This window comes from Calidris pugnax, unplaced genomic scaffold (assembly GCF_001431845.1).
Source record: "Calidris pugnax isolate Ruff unplaced genomic scaffold, ASM143184v1 scaffold58, whole genome shotgun sequence".
Lineage (NCBI taxonomy): Eukaryota > Metazoa > Chordata > Aves > Charadriiformes > Scolopacidae > Calidris > Calidris pugnax.
The window spans coordinates 1,827,890-1,854,941 of NW_015090868.1; the positions used below are offsets into that span (position 1 = coordinate 1,827,890).

The 27,052-nt window shown below is 39.6% G+C and overlaps 2 protein-coding genes across 2 annotated transcripts; both read right to left on the minus strand.

The window, feature by feature from the left end:
• Nucleotides 1-3,682: 3,682 nt before the first annotated feature.
• Nucleotides 3,683-11,488, minus strand: PDCL2 (phosducin like 2). The gene is made up of 6 exons (XM_014945503.1): nucleotides 11,435-11,488; nucleotides 8,514-8,634; nucleotides 7,941-8,031; nucleotides 6,728-6,871; nucleotides 4,193-4,401; nucleotides 3,683-3,846 (listed from the first exon to the last, which is right to left on the minus strand). Exons 1-6 carry the CDS (start codon nucleotides 11,486-11,488, stop codon nucleotides 3,683-3,685), a joined length of 783 nt encoding a protein of 260 aa, XP_014800989.1.
• A 975-nt stretch (nucleotides 11,489-12,463) lies between these two features.
• NMU (neuromedin U) lies at nucleotides 12,464-26,098 on the minus strand. Its single transcript, XM_014945539.1, has 10 exons — nucleotides 25,948-26,098; nucleotides 23,190-23,248; nucleotides 19,900-19,947; nucleotides 19,742-19,801; nucleotides 19,176-19,205; nucleotides 19,019-19,069; nucleotides 16,701-16,775; nucleotides 14,260-14,313; nucleotides 13,304-13,343; nucleotides 12,464-12,707 (listed from the first exon to the last, which is right to left on the minus strand). Exons 1-9 carry the CDS (start codon nucleotides 26,096-26,098, stop codon nucleotides 13,308-13,310), a joined length of 564 nt encoding a protein of 187 aa, XP_014801025.1. The 3' UTR covers nucleotides 12,464-12,707; nucleotides 13,304-13,307.
• Between the last annotated feature and the right edge of the window lie 954 nt (nucleotides 26,099-27,052).

A 27,052-nucleotide genomic window follows, 5' to 3' on the forward strand; every position in this document is an offset into this window, starting at 1 on the left:
CCGCGCTCCAGCGCCGGGGGCCGCCGCCGCCACCGCGCATGCGCGTCCCCGTCGCTCTCCCCCCCCTCCCCTCCCGCGTGCTACGCCTGCGCGGGAAGGGGGGAGAGGAGGGGCTGACTGCGCGTGCGCCGTGCTCGCCGCGCCGCCCTGACCTGGGCTCACCTCGCCTCACCTCACCCCGCCAGGGGAAAATGGCGGCGCGGCCGCTCGCTGGGCTGAGGGTGGCAGGTGGGGGGAACGGGGAGCCCGCACGGTGCCGCCACACGTTATTTGAGGGCACAAGCGACCCGTCCCGGCGTTTTTGTTTGTTTGTTTTTTTTCAACGTTGTGTACAAATTTAACAGAGTGGCGGGGGACAGGCTTGACTGCCTCAGCCCTGCCTACAATGGTTTTCATACCGGTTTTACCAAATAAAACGTTAAAAATAAGAAGCGACCCTAGGCGGGTTTAAAATCTCAACACCTGATAAAGCCCCGTAACTTTTAAAGCGCTGTACGGATACTGTCCAATTAGTGTCGTACAGTACTGACCTGGCTGCTGAGGTGTGAGGGGTCTCTGGGCCAGCAGCCTGAGGGAAGGCTCACAGCAACTTAAATTGCCTGCTTTCTGACTTGAAAAGAAGCAATTTAAGTCCATTCTTCTCATGTTTGGTTTGTGTTTTTTGTTTTTTTTTTTTAATGTGGCCGCAAGGTAAAAGAGTAATTGCGAACTTGATAAACTGAAGTGCCCTGTATGTACTTTAGTACTGGGGCTGGAGTGTCCTGGTTGGGCAGCTACAGGGTGAGGAGCTGTAGACTCAGAAAATGTGTCATTTCAGCACAGGAAGACACAGCTGTAGTAGAAGTTTGCAGGTCTATCTCTGATCGTAAAAGTTAGCATTCCTCTGTGTTGGTAAAGCTTCTGAAAGCTGTAGGATGTGCCCGTGCTATTGACTTTGCAGAGAAAGCTGTGAAAGAGCCTAGCTAATAAATACAAAAGGCATCAGGGGTCAGAGTGAATCCGAGAGGCGACTGACTGATACTGCACAGTCATTATGTACAACCTTAGCGGATTCCAGTCCTTCTGCCTCCTGCAGGACTGGAATATGCTTAAATGTGCAGTGATTATGTTAGCATAAACCTGTTATGCAGCAGAACATAGCGACGAACTGTTTCCTCTAAAATAAAACATTGCTCAGTAGAAATGTATGTAAATGTGTATAAGTATGTAAATATTCCCAGTTTTCTTTCCCTGTTATGAGAATGTTTATTTTTCAGTTGATCTCCTAAACAGCAGTATATCTCAAAGCATAATTGCAAGTGTGTATCCATAAAAGCTTAATTAGCATTTTTGTTTGGAGTGAAATAAGGAATTTGACTGGACTGCACAATCTCATGGATTTTTCTTTCTGGGTTACTTTTCAGGTAGATCAGCTTTCCCATTTGATTCACCTTGTGACCAAAGTCTTATCCAAAGGTTTTGTAAGGGCAGGAACCTTTTTAGCAGTAACGCTGAGAAAGAGCTGTTTTTCCACTGGAAGAATTTTAAAAAGCATTAGTAAAACCACTTATTTTTGTTACTTATTGATTCATAATACTCTATCTTTCATTTGAGGAAAATGTGATATAAGCAAAAGTAATAATTTCATTACTAGGACAAACAATAATGCTCTTGAATGAAATTTGCCACAAGATCTTTAGTAATCAGTAGTAATTATTCAGTAATTCTTCTGCAGTCTGTCTCCCCGCCTTGTATGTATGGGAGTGTAACACCTACCTGCTGCGATGTCGCACTAGCAAATTACTCTTTGGTATTTGGCAAGATCAAAACAGGCAAAATAGCTGTGGAAATCACAGGCATTTGCGTTTTCCACCAAGGTCATGGCTTAACCAAGGTCATTTTTTTGATGCTGCTTCTCTTTTGAAAGTATTTTAAAGGCCTCTGAAGGAACAGGACAGAAAGCTTAGAAATGGTGCGGGGCTTTTATGAAACTGTTCACCTAGAAATACAGTTTTTCAATGTCAATGTCAATGTGAGTTTGCTCAGGTGTGTAATGTGGCACTTACTGTCAATGTGAGTTTGCTCAGGTGTGTAATGATGTGTGTTTCACTCACAAAGGTTACTTGAGAGATAACATAATTTTCAGACATTACCGAAGTATAAGCACTGAATCTTTTGTGAGTTATTGAATGATGGGACCAGACTGGGCCAAACAATGCAGAAATTTCCAGTGCACTTCCATTAACTGTAGCCATGTTTCCTGTGGAACTGTCATCGCCATCTTGTGCGTAGCTAGAAGAGTCATCTGCTCAGAATGTTCCTGTTTGATCCTCACTGGCGTATTCAGAGCAGGATCTGTTTGAGAAAGCTGCTTTTGGAACTAAATTTCACATCGCGCAGCAAAGTTCACTCATCACGTCCACTTTAGCAAAGATGCAGACTTTAACAATCTACGTAATCCTTGAAAAACAAGGTTTACTAAGGTTCACTTCTAGACCCTTTTCACCAAAGGGGATGTTTGGCCCTTTCCTGTCGTATCTCGTGACACGTTCCTGTAGCTTCCAGTGTGACAACGGGAGCGCTTGCAGAGTTGAGCCTTGTGGCTGTGCAGCTCAGGGCAGGCCCGGTAGCAGGAGGGAGGCTCACACTAAGAGGAAGTGGGGGCAGTGCTCCTTTTGCAGCACCCAACGCTGATAATTCACCTGACGTGACTGTGGAATCGTATCTAGTCACTGATGACCTATTTACATTTAAAACTACTACTTTGCTTCTAGTCTCAAGCGGCGGATAAGCCATTATCTCGGAAATGCATCTACTAGTTATCTCTTTGAATCTGCAAAATAAAAGTTTCTAGAAGTGGTATCTGCCATTAGGTATCTACGAATACCGCATCCTACTGGGTGAAAAAAACACAATGGCTCATGTCAGTTTTCTTGTTCTTAGGTATCTACGTGCCAACTGTCAAACGAACTGTTTCTGTTTGACTTTTCTTTCTGCATCCTGATGCTATAAACCACGTCAACTGTATAACTAAATCTTCATTAGCACGTTGAGATTGGTTTTGTACAGTTTGAGTCACTACTCATAATAAAAATACTGAATTGGGAGCGCGGTCTCTTCATTCACTCTAGTTTTGCTTATCTGCAGTTGTACTGTAAACTCTTTTGTTTAGGATATACTTATTTTTGTTAGGAAGGAACAGCTGATCCAACTGTCATTATTCTAAACTAGTGGGAATATTCTTAAACGCCTGTCAAACAAACGGAACTGTTAGTCGATGGATTCAGGGCCAAATCTTGATTTTGTATCACTATACACATAATTGGCTTTGGGCCACCTTTTCAGGGGAGAAGGTGCTTAGCAGAGCAGAGTCCCACTATGGACATTTCACCAGGAATTAAAGGAGTATCTGGCACCCATGCTGGATAAAAGGAGGAAGAAAGTTTGGATTAGAGCCCAGCTAATACCCTCCCCTTCCCCTTCCGTTTTAGCAGAGTTTGTATGAAATGGAGAATCCAGGCTCTCGGTGTCAATGAGCAGCTGTCTATATGTATCCAAAGGTAAATATGGCTTTTGTTTACTACATCCATTTTCTTCCACCAATCAAAAAAAAAAAATTTAATTGTTTCAGGCTTACCAAAGAAGTAAAAATTTGTGTTTGAGCTAATTTATGTCAGAACAGATGGTCTACATCAAAATTTTTTCAAGTAATACGTGGTTTCATCACATCACTGCTTTTTGTATCGGTGTCTTCATGAGCAGAAATACTCCACGCTGACAGTGTTGTCATGTTCACAGTGTCTTTTGGGGGGTTTTCTTCTAAGTCGGTTTCCACTGCTCCAACTTCTGCTAGTTTCCATTCCAGTTCTGTAAAAACAGTTTACAATTTATTTTGATAAATGCAATATATTCTCACTGAAGAGGAAAAGGACTTTCACTGAAAGACCAAGCTCCATCTCAACAACAACAATAAATAGAACCATCCTCGCGACAACCCAACTTTATCTCAGGGTAATATCTAATCACGGAATTGCAAAATATCCATGCTTATCCCATATTCTTACCACAAAATTACATAACTTGATTCTTTGCTTTTTTAGACTTTTTTTCTACAAAAATAGTCCAAACTTTTAAGCAGTGATCTTTAGACCTACTAGTTACAAACAACATAAAATTTTGTATAACATGAATTATTTGAAAATATTTCTTATACCTTCCACTTTAAGATATATTCCCCCACATTCAGCTGCTCCAATGAACCTGCCTTTTATCTCACCAGTTTTATATACAAGTATTGTGGGTAAATATCTGTCCTGGTAATTCTGAATGCAGCTGTTTACAATGGCTCTGAGAAACTTGACTTCTGGAAACTTCCTGGCTAGCAGGCTGAGGTGGTCGTTAACCAGTAAACATAGTGGGATGCTAGGAAAGAATAAGAAAGTATGATGACAGTTCCAGTGTAAATGATTTTTAAAATAACTAAAAGTTATTAAAAATCAAGCCTTTGAAGAATAAACGCCCCATGGTAGGAGGGTGGGAACAAGATGATCTTTAAGATCCCTTCTAATCACCTTTTTAGGGGAGAAGGTGCTTAGCAGAGCAGAGTTCCGCTAATCATGGGAGTCCTTTGATATTTCTGCTGGATCATCTCGCAACTTCTGCTGCCATGAGAGGATTTATTGGGGAACTGATAAACTGACAAATTCCCTAGCATCCTTCAGTTCTCAGAGCTGAGACTTTTCCTGTTGGACTTTTAATTTGTTCAAGTTAAAGGGGAAATAAAGGTAGAATAATTCTGCTGAGAAGAGAGTCTGCAAACGAACTTTCCCTAACACAGAGAGTGGAGGCCACTGTCCCAGTGAAATTAAGAAATCTCGCGGTGAGGTGCAGTAGGTGTTGGTAAGCACAGAGAGCAAAAGAAATCTTTCATATAATGGAACAGAAGTCAAGTGATCAACTCTAACAAAGTGAATTAACAGATCAAGGAGGTCCCATGCTCTGTGATTCCATTGCCTCCAAACAATAGCTATTTCATTAGTCTATTGCATTTAATTTGTCCTGGTATTGCTTTTTAATTACCAGTTCAATTATTGGTATTGAAGTATTCATCATCTTAAACAAGAATGTAATTACCTTGACCTATAAAGATGAATTATAACCCAAACATCCTTTGGAGCATTTGTAACTTCTTTTACATACTGCTCTCCACAGATTTCTGTCAGCTCCCCATACTTTTGCCTCCTCTGAAGACATTTCCGTTCTTGCAAGCGTTGCTGCCTAATTAAAAAGTAGTAATAACAATAAGCATCTTTGGAAGATTTTAAATACATTTAAAAATAATATCTAGTGCATTTCTCTCAATTACTTTTTAAAATGCTTTGAGTAACCCTTTAGCTCAAGGTCTTCTAATGTAATTTCGGAGCTAGAAAGGCTTCTGTGCTACTCTTTATTCAATAAGATAACAATAAAATTCATATTCTCAGTTCATCAGTACCAGATTTGGGAAACGAGTAACAAACACGTAGCACAAGGGTTTGTCATTTGAGACAAAGTGATAAAAAGATTGTGCCGCTACTAATTGTTTCTATGAGTCCGAAAATTAGTTTGAGGAAGAACTACCAGTACTTACAGTAATTTTTATGACACAATTTCTAGGAAAGAATAAGAAAGTATGATGACAGTTCCAGTGTAAATGATTTTTAAAATAACTAAAAGTTATTAAAAATCAAGCCTTTGAAGAATAAACGCCCCATGGTAGGAGGGTGGGAACAAGATGATCTTTAAGATCCCTTCTAACCCAAACCGTTCTATGATATTCTAAATGTAGCATTTTTCCTATAGTCTGCTTCTAATTTAATTTGTTATAAGAATTGCACCACAAATTTTATTTAGCTGTGCATCTCTAGTCATTCCTAAGGGATTAAGGGTTTCCCCATACCCTCGTGTTTATGCAATGGTAAAGCGTAGAACTGGTTCACCAGTAACTAAAACCAATTAAAAGTAAGAAAAGCTGCTGTTTTCTTTCTTCAGATCTGTAAATTTAAGTTATTGTAGTTTGAACAGTTTCATTTGATTGATCTATTCCAGTTGCTCCTGGAAATAATGCCCAGTTCCTGACAGCTGAGGGAAAACTCATCTGCATCTAAAAAAATGCATTAAACATTTTCAGTGCTAATTTTCAGTGCTTTTTAAAAATATCTACTAGAGTCACTAACGTGCGCTGAACTAATCATGGGAGTCCTTTGATATTTCTGCTGGATCATCTCGCAACTTCTGCTGCCATGAGAGGATTTATTGGGGAACTGATAAACTGACAAATTCCCTAGCATCCTTCAGTTCTCAGAGCTGAGACTTTTCCTGTTGGACTTTTAATTTGTTCAAGTTAAAGGGGAAATAAAGGTAGAATAATTCTGCTGAGAAGAGAGTCTGCAAACGAACTTTCCCTAACACAGAGAGTGGAGGCCACTGTCCCAGTGAAATTAAGAAATCTCGCGGTGAGGTGCAGTAGGTGTTGGTAAGCACAGAGAGCAAAAGAAATCTTTCATATAATGGAACAGAAGTCAAGTGATCAACTCTAACAAAGTGAATTAACAGATCAAGGAGGTCCCATGCTCTGTGATTCCATTGCCTCCAAACAATAGCTATTTCATTAGTCTATTGCATTTAATTTGTCCTGGTATTGCTTTTTAATTACCAGTTCAATTATTGGTATTGAAGTATTCATCATCTTAAACAAGAATGTAATTACCTTGACCTATAAAGATGAATTATAACCCAAACATCCTTTGGAGCATTTGTAACTTCTTTTACATACTGCTCTCCACAGATTTCTGTCAGCTCCCCATACTTTTGCCTCCTCTGAAGACATTTCCGTTCTTGCAAGCGTTGCTGCCTAATTAAAAAGTAGTAATAACAATAAGCATCTTTGGAAGATTTTAAATACATTTAAAAATAATATCTAGTGCATTTCTCTCAATTACTTTTTAAAATGCTTTGAGTAACCCTTTAGCTCAAGGTCTTCTAATGTAATTTCAGAGCTAGAAAGGCTTCTGTGCTACTCTTTATTCAATAAGATAACAATAAAATTCATATTCTCAGTTCATCAGTACCAGATTTGGGAAACGAGTAACAAACACGTAGCACAAGGGTTTGTCATTTGAGACAAAGTGATAAAAAGATTGTGCCACTACTAATTGTTTCTATGAGTCCGAAAATTAGTTTGAGGAAGAACTACCAGTACTTATAGTAATTTTTATGACACAATTCTAAAATAATTCATGAAAATTGGAATGTAAAAGCAGTAGATGGCAGTCTTCATCTACAAAAATACTTGCAAGTGGGCAAAGGAAAATGCTTCACAGATTTGTGGAACTAAAAGCAGCAACTAATTATACTAACTGAAAGCCACTATAGAAAATTATATAATACATATGCGATGTTATTATACTCTAGCAAGAATGCGTGATAATTTAGGTTCCAACTTTCACATAATTATTTGAACTGTTATCTCCCTGTGAGAACACAGCACTAGATACACAGCGTTAGCACTAGAATTGTTTTAGTCATTTTAACAATGCAAAAGCAGTAAGTACAGCCAGAATGCAGACAGAGGAAACGTTTTGATTGTATTAGCATTTTTATTCCGTGTAAAAACTCTGTGCGTACAAATACTCAGATAAATTATTTAAATATCAAGTCAAAATACTAACCAGCTTGATCTCAGCACTGAATTACAGTTTCCTCCTGTAATGGCACGCCATCCTGATATAGCTGGCACACGGTCCATACGCACAAACTCAGTATCTTTCAGAAAGCTGGAGCCATGTATGTTGGGACCTTGTTTTTCCTAATGTTCTTGTGCAACAAACTGAAAAGGGTTACCCGCGACCTGCTGCCTGTCCATTTCATGGGCCAATAGTGACATGTACACTGTTAATCTGGGTAGAAATACCTTACTTGACCTGTACATTTCAATAGCTTTCCTATCGGCCTCATCAGAGTCATCTTCAGCTTCCTCCAATTCTTCAAGATTCATTCTTCCATACGCTTTCACTAGAAACAGCAAATAAAAATTAGTCACCTTTTGTTCTCCAAAGTTCCTGCAAACATTTTTAATATTTGAAAAATATTACACAACCACGGAACTAATGAAAGGAAAAGGTGAACTATTTCAGAAATTACTCAACTTTGGCATAACTCTGAAAAAAAGAAATGTATTTAGATATAACTATAGAGGAAAATACAGAAATATGGAGTGGATTACTAGCAATTTCTCAGAATGTGAATCTTGTTTATGCTGAGTGGTTCCTTTATGAAATGATGAAAATTAGTCCATATTTGGTACATGCCATAATGTTTGTCACTAACTGTGTTGTATATTTAATTCAGAATCATTTTTAAAGTAACCAAGTGAAAGTAATTAAAATAAAAATATAATTATTATACAATGTTTAAGTTACAAAAAGCGTTATTGAAAATACCTCTATTTTTCCAATATTGTTATACTACTGGCATGTATTTTGAATTTGACTTGCCTTCTGATTCTTTCTGCAGGTGTAAAACCATTTCTTCAGTTTCATCTTTCAGTTTTTCTTTTGGAGGAAGAATTCCAAAATCTCTCAGAATATCATTCCATTCGGTATCTTCATTTGGATCCTGTTTTAATGTTATGAAACAAAACTAAATCAACAAATCAGTCTTGTGTGCGTTTTTTTTTTTTAAACCAAAACCATCCCTTTTTCACTTTGGCACATATTAAAGATGTAACAAAAGGAAACCATTACTTAGAGGCTGAAAAACCTTCATGGACCTTTCTCTATCATGAATATGTATGTGATTAATATTAATATGTCAGCATAAGCTACTTCATAGACCATGTTAATAACACAGGATTCTGTAGGTGTTAAGTCTACATTTGTGCTAAGTTTAATTAAATGGTTAAGATAAAGGAACGGTACGCTATCTATAAGACTATATTTCTACTGAAATTATCACATTTAAAAAAATTTGTTTATTGTAACTGGACTGCTCTTGGCAGAGTAGAATAGCAATACATTAGGAGGCCTCGAAGATGGATAAGAAGTAGTAAAGCAGATTTTAAAACAGGTTGTTAATCAAAATGTGTGGTATTTTGGGCCCTGAAATGATGACTTGTTTGAAAACCTCCATAAAGAAATGTCTACAAATATGTATGTATCAGAAACATTTAGTGATATTCATAATTCATTAATAATGTAGCATCAAATGAACAAAAAGAACATTACAAAAATGTTACCTGAGGAAACATCCAGGATTTCCACTGGCTTACTACTGTGCCTATGAGTACTACATTGGCCCTGACAGCTGACAGATGCCTCATTGTTATTTAACAAATCTCTGCTACAGAACTGAGCATGAGTATAATAAATTAAATTCTAATGAAGACCAAATGCTACACAAGCCTCAAGAAATTTCCTAAAGCCAAAAGAATCACTTTGCATTTTATCTGAAAACATACTTGAGAAGTGCACAAAGAGAGTGAACAGAATCATGCTGTTGCTCACAGGGAGGGTAAATACAGCGGGTTTGCGAGAAGACTCTTACCTCCGCCGGTTTCTTCTGGCATGGGTGAGGAAGCAAGACTTTGGAGGGTTTGGAGTGGAAAGGAAGTGGCAGTTAGTTCCTGAGAGTTCAAGCTGGAGGGGAACAGATTTAGATTGGAGATTAGGAGGGGGTTCTTTACTGTGAGGGTAGTGGAGCACTGGAACAGGTTGCCCAGGGAGGTGGTTGAGGCCCCATCCCTGGAGATATTCAAGGAGAGGCTCGATGAGGCCCTGGGCAACCTGGTCTAGTTGGGGGTGTCCCTGCTGACTGCGGGGAGGTCGGACTAGATGACCTTTGGAGGTCCCTTCCGGCCTGGGCAATTCCATAAAAAAAAAAAAACAAAACAAACAACAACTTTATCTGCATATGAAAACATAGATAAAGAATTAATAATAAGTGATGTTTTCTCCTTTTTTGACTGAAAAGTAATTGATATAATCCACTGGAAAAAATAAGAGAAGCTCCATGTACAATCTAATGAATTTGATGGTCATTAATGGGTCTGGAATAGGAAAAACCCAAATGAAGATTTTGCCACAGTGTAATTCCGCAGGGTTTACTTACACAAAAAAAAGTCCTATAGTCAGGCTTATTCCAAGTTTTCAACCCTTCACCAAAGCAGAATTTTGACCTAGGTACAGCCAGGGTATCAAAAAATCCACAGAACTAAGCGGGCTACTCTTCCAAGGGAGCCAGTGAAGAAACACGAGTGATGCACGTGCACTTTGGCCTCCACACGAGTGCTTTAGTGTATGTTTTCCTGACTTCAGGGCCAGATTTTTCCCACTTCACAGAAAGCAAATGCTTCTCCATAGCAGAAGGATTACAAAGAATCATGAGGCATTAAAAAACAGTAATAAAAATAATCATAACAACTGGACAAATAATTTCAAAACCACACAACAAAAAAGACTACTGAAACAGAATTAGAATGTAGCTAACTTAGAAGATAAGCTCTTGCCACTTTTTGCCAGGAAAGATTTTGACGTTTTGTGTTTTTCAGAAAAAACTTAGTTCTTACATAAAATCTTTCCATAGTATTTTGCTTAAACGGTGCATTTTGTACTATGTCTTTTTAACGTTTTTAATGTTCAATATGTTTGTGCAAACAGTTGTTCATTGGACATTTTCTAGATGCTACATCTACAAAATGTAAAAGCAAAAAAAAAAAAAAGGATCAAGAATCCTAGATCACAGTGAACGTAACAGAAACAGGCGTGTCTGATCCGTCTGAATTCCAGTCTCAAGGAAGAGAAGATCAGAAGCAATCAGACCTTTAACAATCTTTTAACAAATTGAGTTAAATCAGTGTTTCAAAAGTTAGTGTTAAGTGATCAGTTCAAGGTTACAGTAACGTGCACAGATTAAATAAATGAAAGTGTGTGTCAAAAATTTGAGAAGATATTTGATAGTGAGAGTGCAAAGGAGCCAAGCAACGGCAAAAAAGTGACTCAATGTAAATTATTTTGGAGTATGAAGCTAGACTGCTGAAGCAGTATTACTCTCCTAGCAGGCCACAGTCTCAAGTGAAAATCTTCTCGTAATGCTTCTAACTGATGCTAATGATGTTGTTAATTACCACCAGCTTTGCCAGGGGTGATGCATATGTCAAGTTTGGGAGCCCAAAGTCTGGATAATTTCAATCCTTTCATCCCCAACCGCTGCCCACCTGCAGCCTCCCCCATTTCCTTGGCCTCTGGGCCCCAACTCCCTCACCGCCCTCCATCTGCCCCACCAGAGGAGCTCGGGGCTGGGATGACCCTCTGTGCCCACCTGCATGGCTCCCCCCGGGCTCTGCCTCTCCTCAGGGAGGCCACCGAGCCGATGGTGGCAGGAAGGTGGTGGCCATTGGGGCAGGGAGCCCTGCCCTCACCCCTTCTAATGATGGCGGCGTGAGGTGGGCAGTGGGCCCCGGCCCATCGGCCATTGGTTACTGCTGACAAAACAGTTTCAGAAGAACAAAAACAACAGAAAACAATCAAGAATAAACTAAGTCCAAGCAAACAAAGCCATCAAATGGGGGGCACTTTCAGTCTGCAGGCCGTGAGTGTGACTGAAGGAGGCAGCCCTGCTTCCCTGCCCGCCATTCAGCCATGGCCTGCTCCTTCCATGGGGTGGAAGCTGTCAGTCGTGGGGTGCATTAGCCACTTTCCACATTGTATTTTAACACAACCCTGATGTGAAAACAAACTCAGAGAGAGAAGCGAGGAAGATTGTGAGGCTAATTCCGTTCTTTCGAGTGGAATTGCTTTAATTCTTCATCAAAAACAGCTGAGTTTTCAAATGGATCCTAATTCTCAAAGAATGTAATTAACACCATTTAGTCATCTTCTAAATGAGAACTGTACTGCATCTGTGTTCTTAACAGCTAAAAATAAGACATAGCTAAAAAAAAATGATGTTTTCGTGTTTTAGTTGATTTAAGTAAAGGTGTTTCTTCAAAACAGGCAATTTACCCCATTTCCTTTAGTTAAGGGAATAGAGATACTAATTTTTTCAGCCAATGAAACACTATTAACCTTAAGGCTTATTGAGGACTGCCAACTCCTTTATCATCAATATAGTTCTGTAAACCACCCGCAAAGCACTTATCTTGACCCTGCAGGCTGCCAGAAGTCTACAGGCTACAGTGAAGCGAGTACAGGCGTAGAGAACATCATCTTGCAAAGAACATCATCTTGGAAAGCCTACCACACCTTTTGTTTGGCCTCCCTAGATAAACCGTGATTTCAAAGACTGCACAAATCACTTACAATATCTTCTGAAAGAAAATCACTGGTCTACATCGCAAACATTCTCATTAAAACAACCCTCTAACTGAGTGCTTTTATTTATAAGGGAAAATAAATGTACATAACAGTGTTGTTAGAGGCAATGTCTGTTGCATGCATACACTGTGACTTTTTATAGTTGCATTACACACAGTTATAAACAGCATAACACTACAAACCAACGAATTTTAATATGCTTTTAATATAATCAACAAAATAAAGAAACATTTGAATCCTAACAGGATCTAATTTAAGAACATTTACGTTCCAGTGATTTAATTGTACATTGGAGATGAATAATTTTTGTAAGGAAAACAGTATGTCCATGTACTCAGCATTCCTGCAGCATTAGTTCTAGGTCAGGAATCTAAAATCCTGAAAAATAAGAAAAAGCTTTAGCTCTTGGTAAAATATAACACTAAATACTAAATACTTAAAATATGATATAGATATAAGATATATTAGAAAACAGAGCATTAAAATATTGGCATAGGGAAACTTTATTATATCACTCCAAATCCAGATCAGCTCCAAAGAGCTGAATGATTTGAAGTTAAATCCTGAAGCCTGCACTTAGTTTCATTGTGAGGTTTTTTGCTGTGTAAGAACAGGGGGATTACCCCCAGGATGTCAATATGTGTTTCATAGCTAGTTGTATCAGTTCTTCCGGACATACACTTATCATCACTGTTAACTTTCCAAACTGCTTACAGATCTGGGATATTTTCCATTTCTTGCTGCCTGAAACGGCTCTGTGTTCTCAGTTCTAAGAACTGAAGATCTACAGCTTCTACTCGCTTTGCTTGAAGGTACATGAATTTAGAACATCTGTGAAAGGCTTATCTGCAGAAATCTAAATTGACAAAACAGTAAAAGGCTGTCTGAGACAACTCCTCAACACAAATATTGTGCCCTATTTGTATAAAAAGACACTAATTTAAATATAGATTGTGATTAAAAGCATTAGGTACCTCCTTAGCGAAAATCCACTGATCTTCTTCCGTTGCGTGGCTGAAAGACAAATATCTAATCAGCACTCCATAAAACTGACTGGTTTCAGTAACAAAGCCCCACCCAACTTGGTATGTATAGAAATTGGGAAATTTCTTGGTTCCGTCAACATGGTCATCACTAAAGATAAACCTGAAGTCAGTTACTATTTAATGTGTATCCACCTCTGGAGGAAGATTATACAGTAAAAATTACTGTACACAGAGTGAAGAATGAATTATACTCTTCTTGTATGATTTTATAGGGGGTAGAAAGCCACAAGAAGTCACTCTAAGAGACAATAATCTCTAATTCTTTTTGCGTTTTCTAAAGATGTGCTTCCAGTGTTATTATTGCAGTGTGTTTGTTGTAATTAACAAAGAAATACATGTCACACAATGAATTTTTTAGACTATTCTTTAACATAAACAAAGAGTTTCTCCCTTTTCACCATGGTCATTTCAGAAATATTTTGCACTACAAAGGAACGTGATACAAAGTCTTCTGATAAAAAAAATCTCTTGCTGAGCTTAATAAGAATTTGCTTTTCACTCTGGCATCATGAATGCATAGATGTAAATATCATCAGTAACTTTGTCCTGTAGTAAGAACTCTGCAGATCCAATCCTGATGCATAAGAAATACAACTGTACAAACTTGCTTCCTTCTCATTAACCACTTTCTTATTTAAATAGAAAAAAAAAAAAAGATTAACCAAAACCAAGAGAATTATTACTAACTTTGACTTGCCATCTTTAACTTGCTTAATTTTACAAAAATGGAGTAAAGAGGCATTAAGATGAACAGAATAGTTTCATTCTCATGAGAATTTCTGTATCTAGTTTCTAATCTTACTGGGAAAAGCACAAGGGAAATGGAAAAGTTTCTGTTTTGCTGCATCACAAAATGAAAGGAAAAAAAGCCAAACAAACCATACCCTGTAGAAAAAGTAGCCTCGACTTTGAATCCCTCCAGGTCCTTGAAGTTCTTCCTGAAAAAAAGTACTTTAAATCATATCTACTCTTTAAGTGAATCTACCTAGAGAATTTGTTTATGTGCTTCAGTACTACTGTACAGCCTTGCCCCTTAAGGCATGCTTTATATATATTTCTCCACGTCAGTAATACAAAGTTCATGCTTTCATAGAGAAATAGGAGAAAACACAGTTTTAGCTCAGTTCAGATTGCTGTGGAATGGTACTAGCAATGGCGAGAAGCCTTTGCCTTCCACTTCCCAGGTTTCATTATCCAGACACAAACAGTGTCTTCATGGTAGCAGAGTCTCTACGGACAAGATTCAAGTTGGTCTTTGCACCTTGGACAACAATGCAAAGCTTAAAAACCACAAATACTTGGGCTCCAGCCCAGGAATGAGATCCTCACCAGTTTACAAAGGTATATCTTCATCACCCCTCTCACATTAACTCCCCCAAAACAGACCAGTCCTTGAGATATTCTACCCTGCCCGTGCTGCACACATTTGAGAAACAGCTGCCTACTGATCCACACAGCAAGGAAAGGGAAACTACCAATGAAGAAAATACAAATTCCATTTAAACGTAACATGTACAAAGCATGAAGTATCCGGTTATTTTAATGAACCTTAATGATTAGAGAACACGTAAGCTTAATGACAGTATTTTCATTGCCTGTGTTAATACCAGGTACATGAGTGAGGGCACTGACCTGCAGGTGGAGAGACAGGCCAACTCAGAAACAACACAGTTCGAATCTTCTGCTTAGCAGAACATAAAATTGAGATGGAATTTATTTAGCAATGAAGGTATTTCTCAATTAAAAAATGAGGTTATGTGATCTATTGATCATAACTAGAGTTGTCATAGAAATCAATCATTCCATGCTCTATTTTAATGTGATAAGAATGGTGTGAAATAGAATGGCTTCCATCATTTCCTAACACAGGAATAGCTTCAACGCAAGGAAGCTTTCCAATGAAGTAGAGTTTAAGCTGTTTTTTGAGTTTTCCTTTATTTTCAACTTAGTTTCTTTGCTGTAGGTAAAACATGTATGATTTTTATTCCTAATGTCTGACTCATTCTAGCATTACCTGGTTTTGAAATATCCATCGCAGATCTACCATCTGTTCAATACTAAAGGGGTTTTAAATTGGAAAAGGCTAAAAATTTGCCTATTAGTGGGGTTTTGCACATTGTCATTGGAGTGTCTAATGGTATTTATATTACATTATTTTTCTACTATTTCTATTCAATGTGTGAACAAACATAAAAACAAGACCAAAATAGGCAAGATAAGGAAATTATCTAGAACATTAAAGGAGTCAAGAGTACAATTACTAATATGGAATTGTGATTTATTTTATGTTAATATGCCATTTGCTACTTAGAACCAGACACCTCTTAAAGAAGGTTACATCGTTTCCTGGTTTGATTTCATCTCAGGAGGTTGGTATTAGAAAACAACTGAAGCTAAAATCTGCCTTCATTATAACAGTTGCCTCGTAACTTCCAAGGGTTTGGAAATATTAAAAAAACCCACTCTAATACATTCTATAGTGTGCATGCATGTATATTCACAAACCTGCATGTGTATATGTATACAGAAACACATGTATTAATGAGGAACTGTGTTTATTTAGAGTTTAGTGCCTGCCCTCCAGAAGTTATCTTGTTCAACCTCTATTTCTGTGTGAAACTTCTGTTCCAAAACACACAACTTCTCTATGGAAAATTAGTTCCATGGAGAACTTTCTTATTTGCACCATAAGTTAAACACGAAAATCACCTATAAATCACTTGGAAATTCTTAGTGCTATAAGTCATAAACAGTATATGTTTAAGGAGTAGATATGGTTTGAATTCCAAACAGGCTAAAAAAACAAGGACCCCTGCAGAAAATATGACTCAACTGCAATATAATGGTACAGATAACTTTGAAACTATTTTGCTTTTTATAAAAGAACTCACAATCCATTTTGGTACCTGGGCTCTGTGTTCTATCACTGCTCTGTGTTAAGTGTACATTCAGTGGGGTTTTAAATGTTAAATATCATCATTTTTCTCTAATTAAAGCATAGGAAAACCTCATGTTTCTGATGAAAGTACACTTGTGTGATATTAAATCATGAAAATAAAAAGGTTATCACCAGAAAGGTCTAGGAGGACATTTTTAGAAGATATTTAGTGGGGTTTTTTGTTTTAAATGTTAAATATCATCAGGATTATTTTTCTCTAATTAAAGCATAGAAAAACCTCCTGTTTCTGATGAAAGTAGACTTGTGTGATAGTAAATCATGAAAATAAAAATGTTATCAGCAGAAAGGTCTAGGAGGACATTTTTAGAAGAGCTAAAAAATCACAAGGTGTAAGAATGCAAACATGCAGAGTTTGAGATTACATACGTCCGCTTTGTATCTCTTCAGTCTTCTCTCATTAAGCTGGGGAACGAGCTGCAGCAAAGGATGCAGGACAGAGGACTGAGAGGACACGAACACAGACACATGAGCAACAATGACATTTGGAGCTTACGATGCAAAAGAAGTCTCTTCCCGCAGTATTGGCTTATGGACCAAAAAAGAACTGAAGATGTTAATTGAGAAACTTGTTTTTTGAACATTCAGACTTGAAAACAAACAGGTAGCAACATTTATATTTACACTAGGACTGTGACTCACACAGTGATGGAGAGAAAAGCTGTGCCCTCACCTCTACTCATTGGAAGTTCAGAACCATTTACAGACTTTTTGCCCAGGCAATTGCAATAACTCAGACTTTGATCAGCCTCTGGGAGTGGTACAGAGAACACTTCCATACACTGCTCCTGCTAACATTTCTACTATTATCTGCTATGGAATTTAGCAGCTTCAATCTCCGTTGTAATGAAAAGTTCATTTTACTTCAAAATAACTTCAGAAAATTAAGAATTTTATTTATTTTTTTTACTAGAAAAGAGCGTATGGGAGGGATCCATTCTCAGGGGAAATTTCTACCCATGGACGTGGCCACTGTGCCTAAGAGACAAGCTCAAACCATGAAATTCCTTGTGTTCAACAAGACTTTATGCTTGCAGACAGCCTGGTTAAGCATGGTGGTCATTGTGTGCAGTGTAAGTGCCCCCCTGGCAAAACACAACCACAAGGTCCACCATGAGGAATAAAGTAGAAACCCCATGTTCCATCAACCAATTTCAACCTTCAACTCATGTAAATGTAATTTTAAAAATATTGCATTTTTTTATCCAATACTTAGAAAAGTGTAACACCGAAGAGCAATATAATTTATGGAATAGCTAGAGTTACCAAAGTGATAATGTATTTAATAGGTAAAATGAACTTGCCTACTTGGAGCCAATTTTGCACTGTCTGCCCTAAGATAGGCAATGTGGCATCATAATAGCTAAAAAAGTGGAGGTCTGATGCATAGTGGAGGAGTTAAAGGGCATCTCAGCTCTGTCTTGCAGTCAGTGGAGAGAGGTTAATAAAGCCGACGAATGGTGGATCTCACTAGGTCAGTATCTCTGAGACCTTTTGCACTGTCTGCCCTAAGATAGGCAATGTGGCATCATAATAGCTAAAAAAGTAGAGGTCTGATGCATAGTGGAGGAGTTAAAGGGCATCTCAGCTCTGTCTTGCAGTCAGTGGAGAGAGGTTAATAAAGCTGAAGAACGATGGATCTCACTAGGTCAGTATCTCTGAGACCTGGACTGGAAAAGAGTCACCTGAACAGCTAAACCAGAAAAAAGTGAGAAAGCAGCAATTCCTGGGGGCAGGCAGGGGCAAAGGCATTCCAGATGGGGACAAAGTGGCCTCTTAAATAGAAATAGAATAGTGCCCTGAAAACTGTCAAAACCTCCAATTCTATCATGAAAACACTGACCCCAATGTCAGCAATATCACTGTCTAGGAAATATACCACATATTTCTGAGGAAACGTAGAGATCAAGGCCAAAATGGTCATTGATGTATCAGATGATTGTTAAGAAGTGAGAAAAAAAATGATTGCGTTGAACTACCTCGAAATCCTGTCACGCACAGAAAAGACACATTGATGCACAGAAATAACAGATAATGTTTGCACTTTAAAAGCAAGAATGGATCACACATAGTCTGGTTTATGTTGTTGTCTTATGGGAATATTGTTATATCAACAATACCAGGCTATTTTTAAAATCATATTTTTCATTTAAAATATAATTCAAAATCTGAGTGAGACTTAAATACTATTTTGCCTGATACGTATTTATGACATGCACAAATAAATACATACAATCTAATTAATAATGAATAAAAATGCATTAAGAGTTCTTGATATTTATGGTCATGTTCTCCGCTTCTATAAATCCACATTGTTTCACTGCATTTAATTAATAATGAATAAAAATTCATTAAGAGTTCTTGATGCTTCTATAAATCCACATTGTTTCACTGCATGTGTTCTGTTCCAGTACCAGAAACAAGTTTTTGATCTTATTCTAAAAAAAAAAATGAACTACAAGATTAAGATGCGTTTGGGATTCTTTGAGTGTTTGGTTGGTTTTTTGCACTCTTGTACAGTATCAATGATCCTCTTCCATGTTATTAAAAGACGTTCTGTATCTTAACTGCAAAGCTCCCCATTATGGGGTTGCTGAGCAGTGGGAGGGACTGCTGCAAAAAGGAACATTGCCTTGTTTTTACACACAAGCACACGTGTACTCACAAGGAGGTGCTACGCCACTTACCGTGATGTCTGAGTTGCCTGAGTCATGAGTCTTAGAATAATGAAATAAGAACTGTTCAAAAAAATTAAAAGTGGGGTTTTACTACAAAACAGGGCAAGGGTGTTAGGATTTTCTTGACAATTTTAGCGTGATGGTAAAACATACATAGAAATCTTACCCTTTTGGTGTTGTCTTTTTCATCTAAACCCTGTAGGAATAACAATTGGTAGAGAAGCTTTTATTTGTTAAAAAAAAATAATGCAATGGGCAGTTTTTATTACATTATAAACTTTTCAGTACTGGACTGGAATATCGTTCTTTCTTGACAAATATATTACATGTCTTTGCTTATCAATGTAACTACTCTTTTCAAACTCTGTAGAAAGCACTGATTACTCTCCAGTAGAAGACTAGATGGGTTTAGCAGATGCTCCTTTATATGTCCCTAGACTCTCATAAGTAAATTTCTTTCTCCATTGAAAGCTCATCATCTTTCTAATCTAAAGCAATAAAAACATCTGAAACCTCGTATTCAGCCTGGAGATTGTTTTCCAAACGTTGGAGTCTCCCTGCTGTCTTTAATAGGTGTTGAGTTAGGACACAGCATTTCAGAGTAAGAAGTGACAGTATCACTTCCAGCACTGAGTGACACTTCCCATACTGGCTCCTCAGAATTCATGGTAGTCACAGGCACACTGGGACATCAGGCTTCAGAAATGCTTATTAGTCTTTTGTGAGTGTTACCTGTGGTTTCTGGAGAAAACCCACGACCAGAAAGCAAAGTTCTTCCAGTGCACTGGACGCCTAATGTGAAGAAAACATCAACTCAGGCATCAGCCTTCCAATCCTACTGCATGTAACAAACAGGATCAAAATAATAAAGTAACCCGTGTCTGACTCACCTGAGGCTGAGAATCTCTGGACAGGTAGGCAGAACATGCGTCGTCTATCTGTAAAAGTTCACAGAGTCCTTTTTTAGGAAGTCAGATTAAAAAACCCAAGTGAAATACATATATTTTCAAAAAGAGTTCGGTGCAGCCAAAGGTATGGCAAGCTTGTCTGCCATAATCAATTCTTATGGGTATGCTCGTGAAATATTTTGTATTTAGGAGAAAATAGCCCTTGACCAAATAAGCAAATTTATACTTGTTTGATCACAAAACACACATACATATCTGGGTCCTTTATTCTCATACTCCACTCACATCCCTCTTTATTTGTAGCCTTCTCAGACTAAGCCATATTTTAAATTACGATTTTAAGCATCTGGGATATGAACTTACATCTCTTCTCTGGTACCTTTGGATTATACAAAACTGCAAAGAAAATGACAAAGCACGTGATTCAAAATGCAGTCCTCAAAATCCCTTCTTCTGATTGGATTCCAGCATCTCTTCAGGTGTGTGACAACACACGCATCTCTTGAATGATTATCTTACGTGCCAGCATGTCTTATGCAGGCCAGACAATTTGTGTGAGTCTCCAGGCAGCCAACACCCAAGGTTTGCACTGATTTCTTTGGCATATGAACAACCTCACAAGGTTTTGTTTAAAGGACGTGGTTCCCAAATCACAGTGCTAGTAAGAGATATATTCAATATATTTCAAGGGATCTAAACTCAAAGAGCACTGTGGAAGAAGTCAATGCACTTGGACTTAGACACATCAGCACAGAATGGAATGTTACACTCAGAGATACAGAAATAATTCCACAAACCAAACCAAGAAGCCCCAACCCCACCAGCCATTTCATCTGGATCAAAATAAATGTCTATTTAGTTCAGCATCTCACCTCCAAATCTGGCCATACATCGGCACCCAGGGAAATGCCCAAGAAGAGACCAGTGGTCCAGTGAAACCCATGATCTCCAGCCACAGTGGATTTCTGTGCTGTCAATTTGACCGGTCTCTCCCTGGACCATTGTAAACTTTTGGTGTCCCCAGTGTCCTGTGGCTTCCTAAACACTGCATTTCCATTGGTCTTGAGCAATCTTTTCCAAGCCACCTTCCATCAGTGCTATCACCATCTTGTCTTGGAGGAAGCAATGAACATGTGATCCCTGCTCAGTGCCTCCCTACTGTTCATGACCTTGTGTAGACAGTTAATCACGGCTTCTTTTTGTTATCTCCTTGCCAAGACAAAAGAATCCTGTGCTACTGAACCAATTTTAGCAGAGTTATTAATCAGGGCAGGAGAAGAAATGGAATACAGGGCATTGGCATTCGTGGAAATAATATTACCAGCCCTGAAAGCTCAAAGTTGTCTGTACGGAAAAGAAAAAAATCTCAAGTACTCCAATTGAAGCTGCATAGTTTAATAATAATTAAAAAAGAGGCTTAACTTTTCAGTATATAACTTTAAAACGGTATCATTAGCAAGCTGCGATGATATGCACCATTTCCGGCATAGAATATTTGATACCATTTGTCTAGATGCCAGAAAGCTTTGCCAGTCATCTAGTTCGTAGAAGGCATTAAAATTACTTTTTTTTTAAATAAAGAGTAGGTAATGCAATGGATCTTACAATTTTATTATAGGTAAAAAACCCTAAACAACACTCTTTAGCAATGAAAACATTAACTGAAAAAAGCAATAAACAAATAATGCATATTTGAGTGCCTCAAGACAAGAGATGATTCATTTCTCTAGAGACAATCTGCGAGAAAGCATTAGCAGAGAGAGTGGGAAAGCTAATAGCTCACAGAATTCCCCCTTCAAAGAGTTTTTGTTGGTAAGGCAGCCTCCCCGTTCTCTTTTCCCTTCATCGTGCATTTGCTCCTCTCCGGGTATATTAGTTCAGCTTTGCCACTTTCAGAGTAAAAAAACGTAGAGGGAGAAATTAGCAGTGAATGAGATAAACTAAGCTGAAGCCATTTTGTAAGCCTGTGTGTAAAATGTAAAAAAAATGTGCTTTTTCTTCTTGGTGAGGGATTTTGTTGGTTTTTATTGGTTTCTTTGCTTGTTGTGTAGTTGGAGGAGACTATGAGAGAACTACCCTCAGTCAGTAACAGGACAAGACACCTTGCCTTCACTGTGTCTAACACAAAGCAGTATCTCTCAGCCAGAACCTGCATGGACAAAGCAAAGGCTGAGGAAATGCCACAGTTTCTGTTACTTCCTTTAAAAAATATACAAATTAATAGTTCCTCTCATCATTGTTGCATTGGGGTTGGTTAAATAACACAAAGAAATGAAAGTATGTGAGAGAGGAGTAAAGGAAGGCAATACTTAGTTACAAAGTTCCTATATTTATAAACTCGGAGTCATTCCTGGAAAATACTAAATTAATTTAGAGGCAGGGCTTCTCCTGGATGATCTACTAATAAAGTAACAAACAGGGAAGAACTGATTCTTTTAATTCCAGGAAACTCTGGTAAACTAGTATGGCTCTGTAATCATGTTGATTTCAGGTAAAAACCTGTGCATCCATTTCCCTTTCCTTAGACACTCTCCAGTGCTGCATTATTCTTGCTAAAATAGTAAGCATTATACTGGTTACATTACATAATTTTACCCAGAATTTAGTATCTTCTGCATACTTTTTTGTTCACTGAAATCAATGGAAACTTTGCCTTTGCAGGGAAGAGCCCGTGTTAACACACGTGTCACATCCTGGAGCCAAGACACATGTTGGTTTCGAAGGTGAGAGTGGAAGTCATGATAGCGATCAGTAGCAACGTGTTAGAGGGGCTAATTGACACCGTACATTATCCCTTAATTAGCAAATTGAGAGGTAGAATAGGATTAAATACAGTGTCCCAGCCTTGTGTGCGGAACAGAAGAAGCAAGAGGTAAGATTGGATGAGTTGAGACAATTGTGTACAGCCTATAAAAATACCAGATGGGACACTGTGTTTCTTCCAGAGACAGTAACTGCTTGGTCATGGACAGTTAAATGACAACTTTTATCAAATGTAGCTCTCCATTGAGCCAAAGCAGTCTTTTCCCTGAATGACATCTCAACACCCAACTCAACGTTCTGCTGGAATAACCATTCAGAAAATCTGGAAAATAATGTGTTTCACCTCTTTGCTGATGTCAGGATAGGAGATGTGCAGGAGAAGCAGGACCGAAAGAAGGAAGACCTGAACTCCATACAAGAGAAACACTGGAGAGCGAGGTGTGACCCCAGGAAGGGTGGGCACAGAAGAAATGGAGTCTACCATAGGGCAGCGTGCAGATGATGCTTACCTCTTTCCACAGCTGCAAATCCTGATCCGCCTCGAGTGCCTGGGATGGCATCGGTGCACCTGGAAGCACAAACTGTGCTTAGCAATGCAGTACAACAAAGCTTTTTTGTATAAATATCCTGTGTCAGTGATTTAAATAAAAACACTGAACACAAGATGGTACCTGACACACTTATCGTTGCCCAGTAGTTTGTGCCTGCTCTGTGTCAGCAACACAGGAGGCTTCTTCACAAGTTCGCAGCAGATACGGACACTGACATCTCTTAGCAATAACCAGTGTGGAAATCATTCAGCTTTCACCAGGGGTCAGGCTGGTGTTAGTCCTTTCTCAGTGACAAGCAGCAGGCGAGACAATTTGCGTGGCAGTTCTCGAATGCCAAGACCTGCTCAAGAAATACATTCCAGCCCTGGAGCCTCCCCCTCCAGCACACACATCGCCAGGCGAGAAGCTGGAGCCCACCTCTCGCTTTATTGCATGTCACAGCTAAACAATTAAACGTGTGCTTTGCCACGTAGCTTGCATATGAATAATACCCAAGACATGAGGTGAGACCTGAGCTCCCCTCCAGCACACACATCGCCAGGCGAGAAGCTGGAGCCCACCTCTCGCTTTATTGCATGTCACAGCTAAACAATTAAACGTGTGCTTTGCCACGTAGCTTGCATATGAATAATACCCAAGACATGAGGTGATAGTACACGTGGAACTAGCTTTATTTCCCCTCTCGGGTGTGTGTGATGTGGAAAAGCTCAATCCTTTAGAAGACTGAATGTGTTATTAATTGCATAATTCTTGGCTTGGGGGCAGCTCCTTCCTCCAACTCAGCCCATCCAGGCTACAAACCTGGAATTCACAGTTTCTGGGTCCCTCCTGACCCAGCACCAGAGCATCCACCTATATTAACCAAAAAAGCGGTGATGGCAGACTTAGCTGGAATGGCCAGGTGAGCAGGGCACAATTGTGCATCACCTCCATTTGTTTTAAAAGTAATACTAATAACAATAATTACAACAGTGTTTAGTTCTGGGCATTAAGGGGTAGATTTCAAAACCATAATTTGGTACTGGTACAAACTTAAGGTGACTAATTATTCTTGATGGTTATTTTCTGGAAAAAATAAATAAATTAAAAGGGGGCTTAATTTCACCCTGTATAGAAGTGGGATATTTCTGTAATCTCTAGGAGGTTCACATAATAGGAGAACTGCTTTTCAATGAAAATTTGCTTTTTTTTTTTTTTAAATGTTTATTTTAGTTCAAGGAATAACTCCAAATAAGTGAAATGTGCTGCAATTCTCTTACTTTGTTTTCTGTTCTTAAATTAGTATATTCCAATTGGAGTACTGCCTGGGTCTGGTATCCTGGTTGTGGAACTTAACAACACCTCAAATCGACACACTTTCCCCCTTAAACCTTTGCCTGCCTGTCACTGAGCACCGTTGTGTGGTTCCCAAGGCTTTCCAGGGGGAGCAGAAGGAACCCAGTAGCCTGTAAAGTTTAGGGCAGAGGCAAAAAAACCTGAATATTACAGCTTGTTTCACCCCCTCCAGAACAGCGCTGCAATCACTGTAGGACTTCACTCACTTACACACATACACAGCAGCACACACAGGGAAATAATAAGTTATTTTGTAATGTACACAAAATAGCCACAGGGACAAAAAGAAAAAAAGAAAAAAAAAAGAAGAAGAGTGCTATTGAGGAAAGCAGTCCTATCCAAAAGGAACACAGGAGGAAATCCTCCTACAAAATTGATGCTGTCCATGATATATTTGTTCGCTTATCCTTCAATTCTGCCAAATTCTGAAAACTCAGCTTCTCGCAAGGCAGCAGAATGGCAGCTGCAGAATTTCAGTCAATTTTCTACCTGGGATTCACTTCTTGCATCTTCTCTTCCCTCCAGTGCTCTCCCTGCACAACCATTTCTGTAAGAACAATGACTAAATCCATTGCCGTTGCTCTTCCTTGCCCTCCTTTTCCTTCCCTCCCCTCTTCCGTGTCTTCAGAATTTATTTTTAATAGAACATTCAGTCTACTCTGCTCAGATTCCACATCAAGTCAGAACAAAAATTCCTGGTGAAAGTAACTCACACACATATAATACAAACAAAACAGAACTGCTCTTTGCACAGCAGCTTGTTTTCTAATGTTACTCCACAAGCTATAAGTAGTTAATCTATCTGGAGGAGGAAAATAGAATAGAAAAGAGAGTACCTTTTGTTAATAAGCCCATTAGCTGTGCTTGTTTGACAAGCACTCCCTGTTACAAAAAATAACATCTTTCATGTGTAAGCCGGCATTTCAAATTAAATCAAGATAATCAAGCTCTACGCTTAAAGCGGCTCTATCCTTTCCCAATTAACCCCACCCCCAGAGACTCCCCAAGCAATAAATACCACTTCAGGTTGGGCTAAGTGACTTCCAGAGGGTCCCAATTTTTCCTACAATTCTGTGGTACATCTCGGAATTAGTTTGTAAATCAGAGCAAATCGTATTTAAAATGAAATTGCTTTTAACAAAAGCCGCTTCCCCAAGTTACTGCCCTGTAGTTTTGCCAAAACAGGGTAATCCTGCCGGGATACAGGAGGAAACCCCAACAAAAACCCAACCCCTGAAGCCGTGCCCGGCATCTCCAGCCCCCAGAGCATCCCTGCATCTCCCCCGGCCCCACATCCCACCCAGGCTGGCAAGCTGAAGGGTCACCTCCCCCACCCCCAAAAAAAAATATATTGAAGGGGTTGCTAGAGGGATGCTCTCACCTTCACAAGCAGACATCGAGGAGGCGAGGAGGAGGAGGAGGAGGAGGAGGAGGAGGAGCGGGGACCCCGGCGGCGCCGCGCCGTCCCCTGCCTTCCTCCGGCAGCGCTGGGGGGTGGCGGCGGGGGGCTGCTGGTGGCAGAGATGTCCCATGCCCGCGGTGTCCCCTGCTCTGCCAGCCGCTCTTCTGGCCGTGCCCTCCCTCCCTCCCCAAACTTTTTAAATCTCCCTGGCACGTGGACGAGCATCAGGCTGAGCCGGGGAGGGCTCTCAGCCGCCCTGCCCACCCTGCCCAGCCTGCCAGGGAAAAGCCATCGAGGATCTGGGTGGGTGGCTGGGGTGGGGAGGCTCTGAGGATGTGCACCCACTCACCCACCCACCCCCAGGACCACCCCCCTGCTGCAGGGGGGTGACCGGTTCCTGACGTTCCCCGTGCCTTAAATACACACAATATAGAATCATAGAATCATTCAGGTTGGAAGAGACCCTTGGGATCATCGAGTCCAACCATCTACCCTACTCTACAAAGTCCTCCCCTACACCATGTCCCTCAGCACTGCATCTAAACGGCCCTTAAACACAGCCAGGGATGGTGACTCCACCACCTCCCTGGGCAGCCTGTTCCAATGCCCGACCACTCTTTCGGTGAAAAATTCTTTCCTAATGTTCAATCTAAACCTACCCTGTTGGAGCTTGAAGCCATTCCCTCTCGTTCTGTCACTAATTACCTGTGAGAAGAGACCAGCACCAACCTCTCTACAGTGTCCTTTCACGTAGTTGTAGAGAGTGATGAGGTCTCCCCTCAGCCTCCTCTTCCTCATACTAAACAGTCCCGCCATGGCACAGAACTCAGTGATGTGGTGATGTTTGGGGATTAAAATAGTAATTCTGTCCTTAGCAAGTCATTTTACTTAAAGCACAGCTGCAGACCTCGGTGCCAGGTGTTATTCATACCTATAGACAGTCAAAGCAGCTACATGATAAGATATTGAACAGCACACGAGCCCCACATCTGTAAAAAGACCCTTCAGCAGGTCAGTGCAGCCACCCCTGAAATGCCACAAGCCCCATTTTACCAAATTTGCTGCCCAAGTCTGCGGGAGCCCG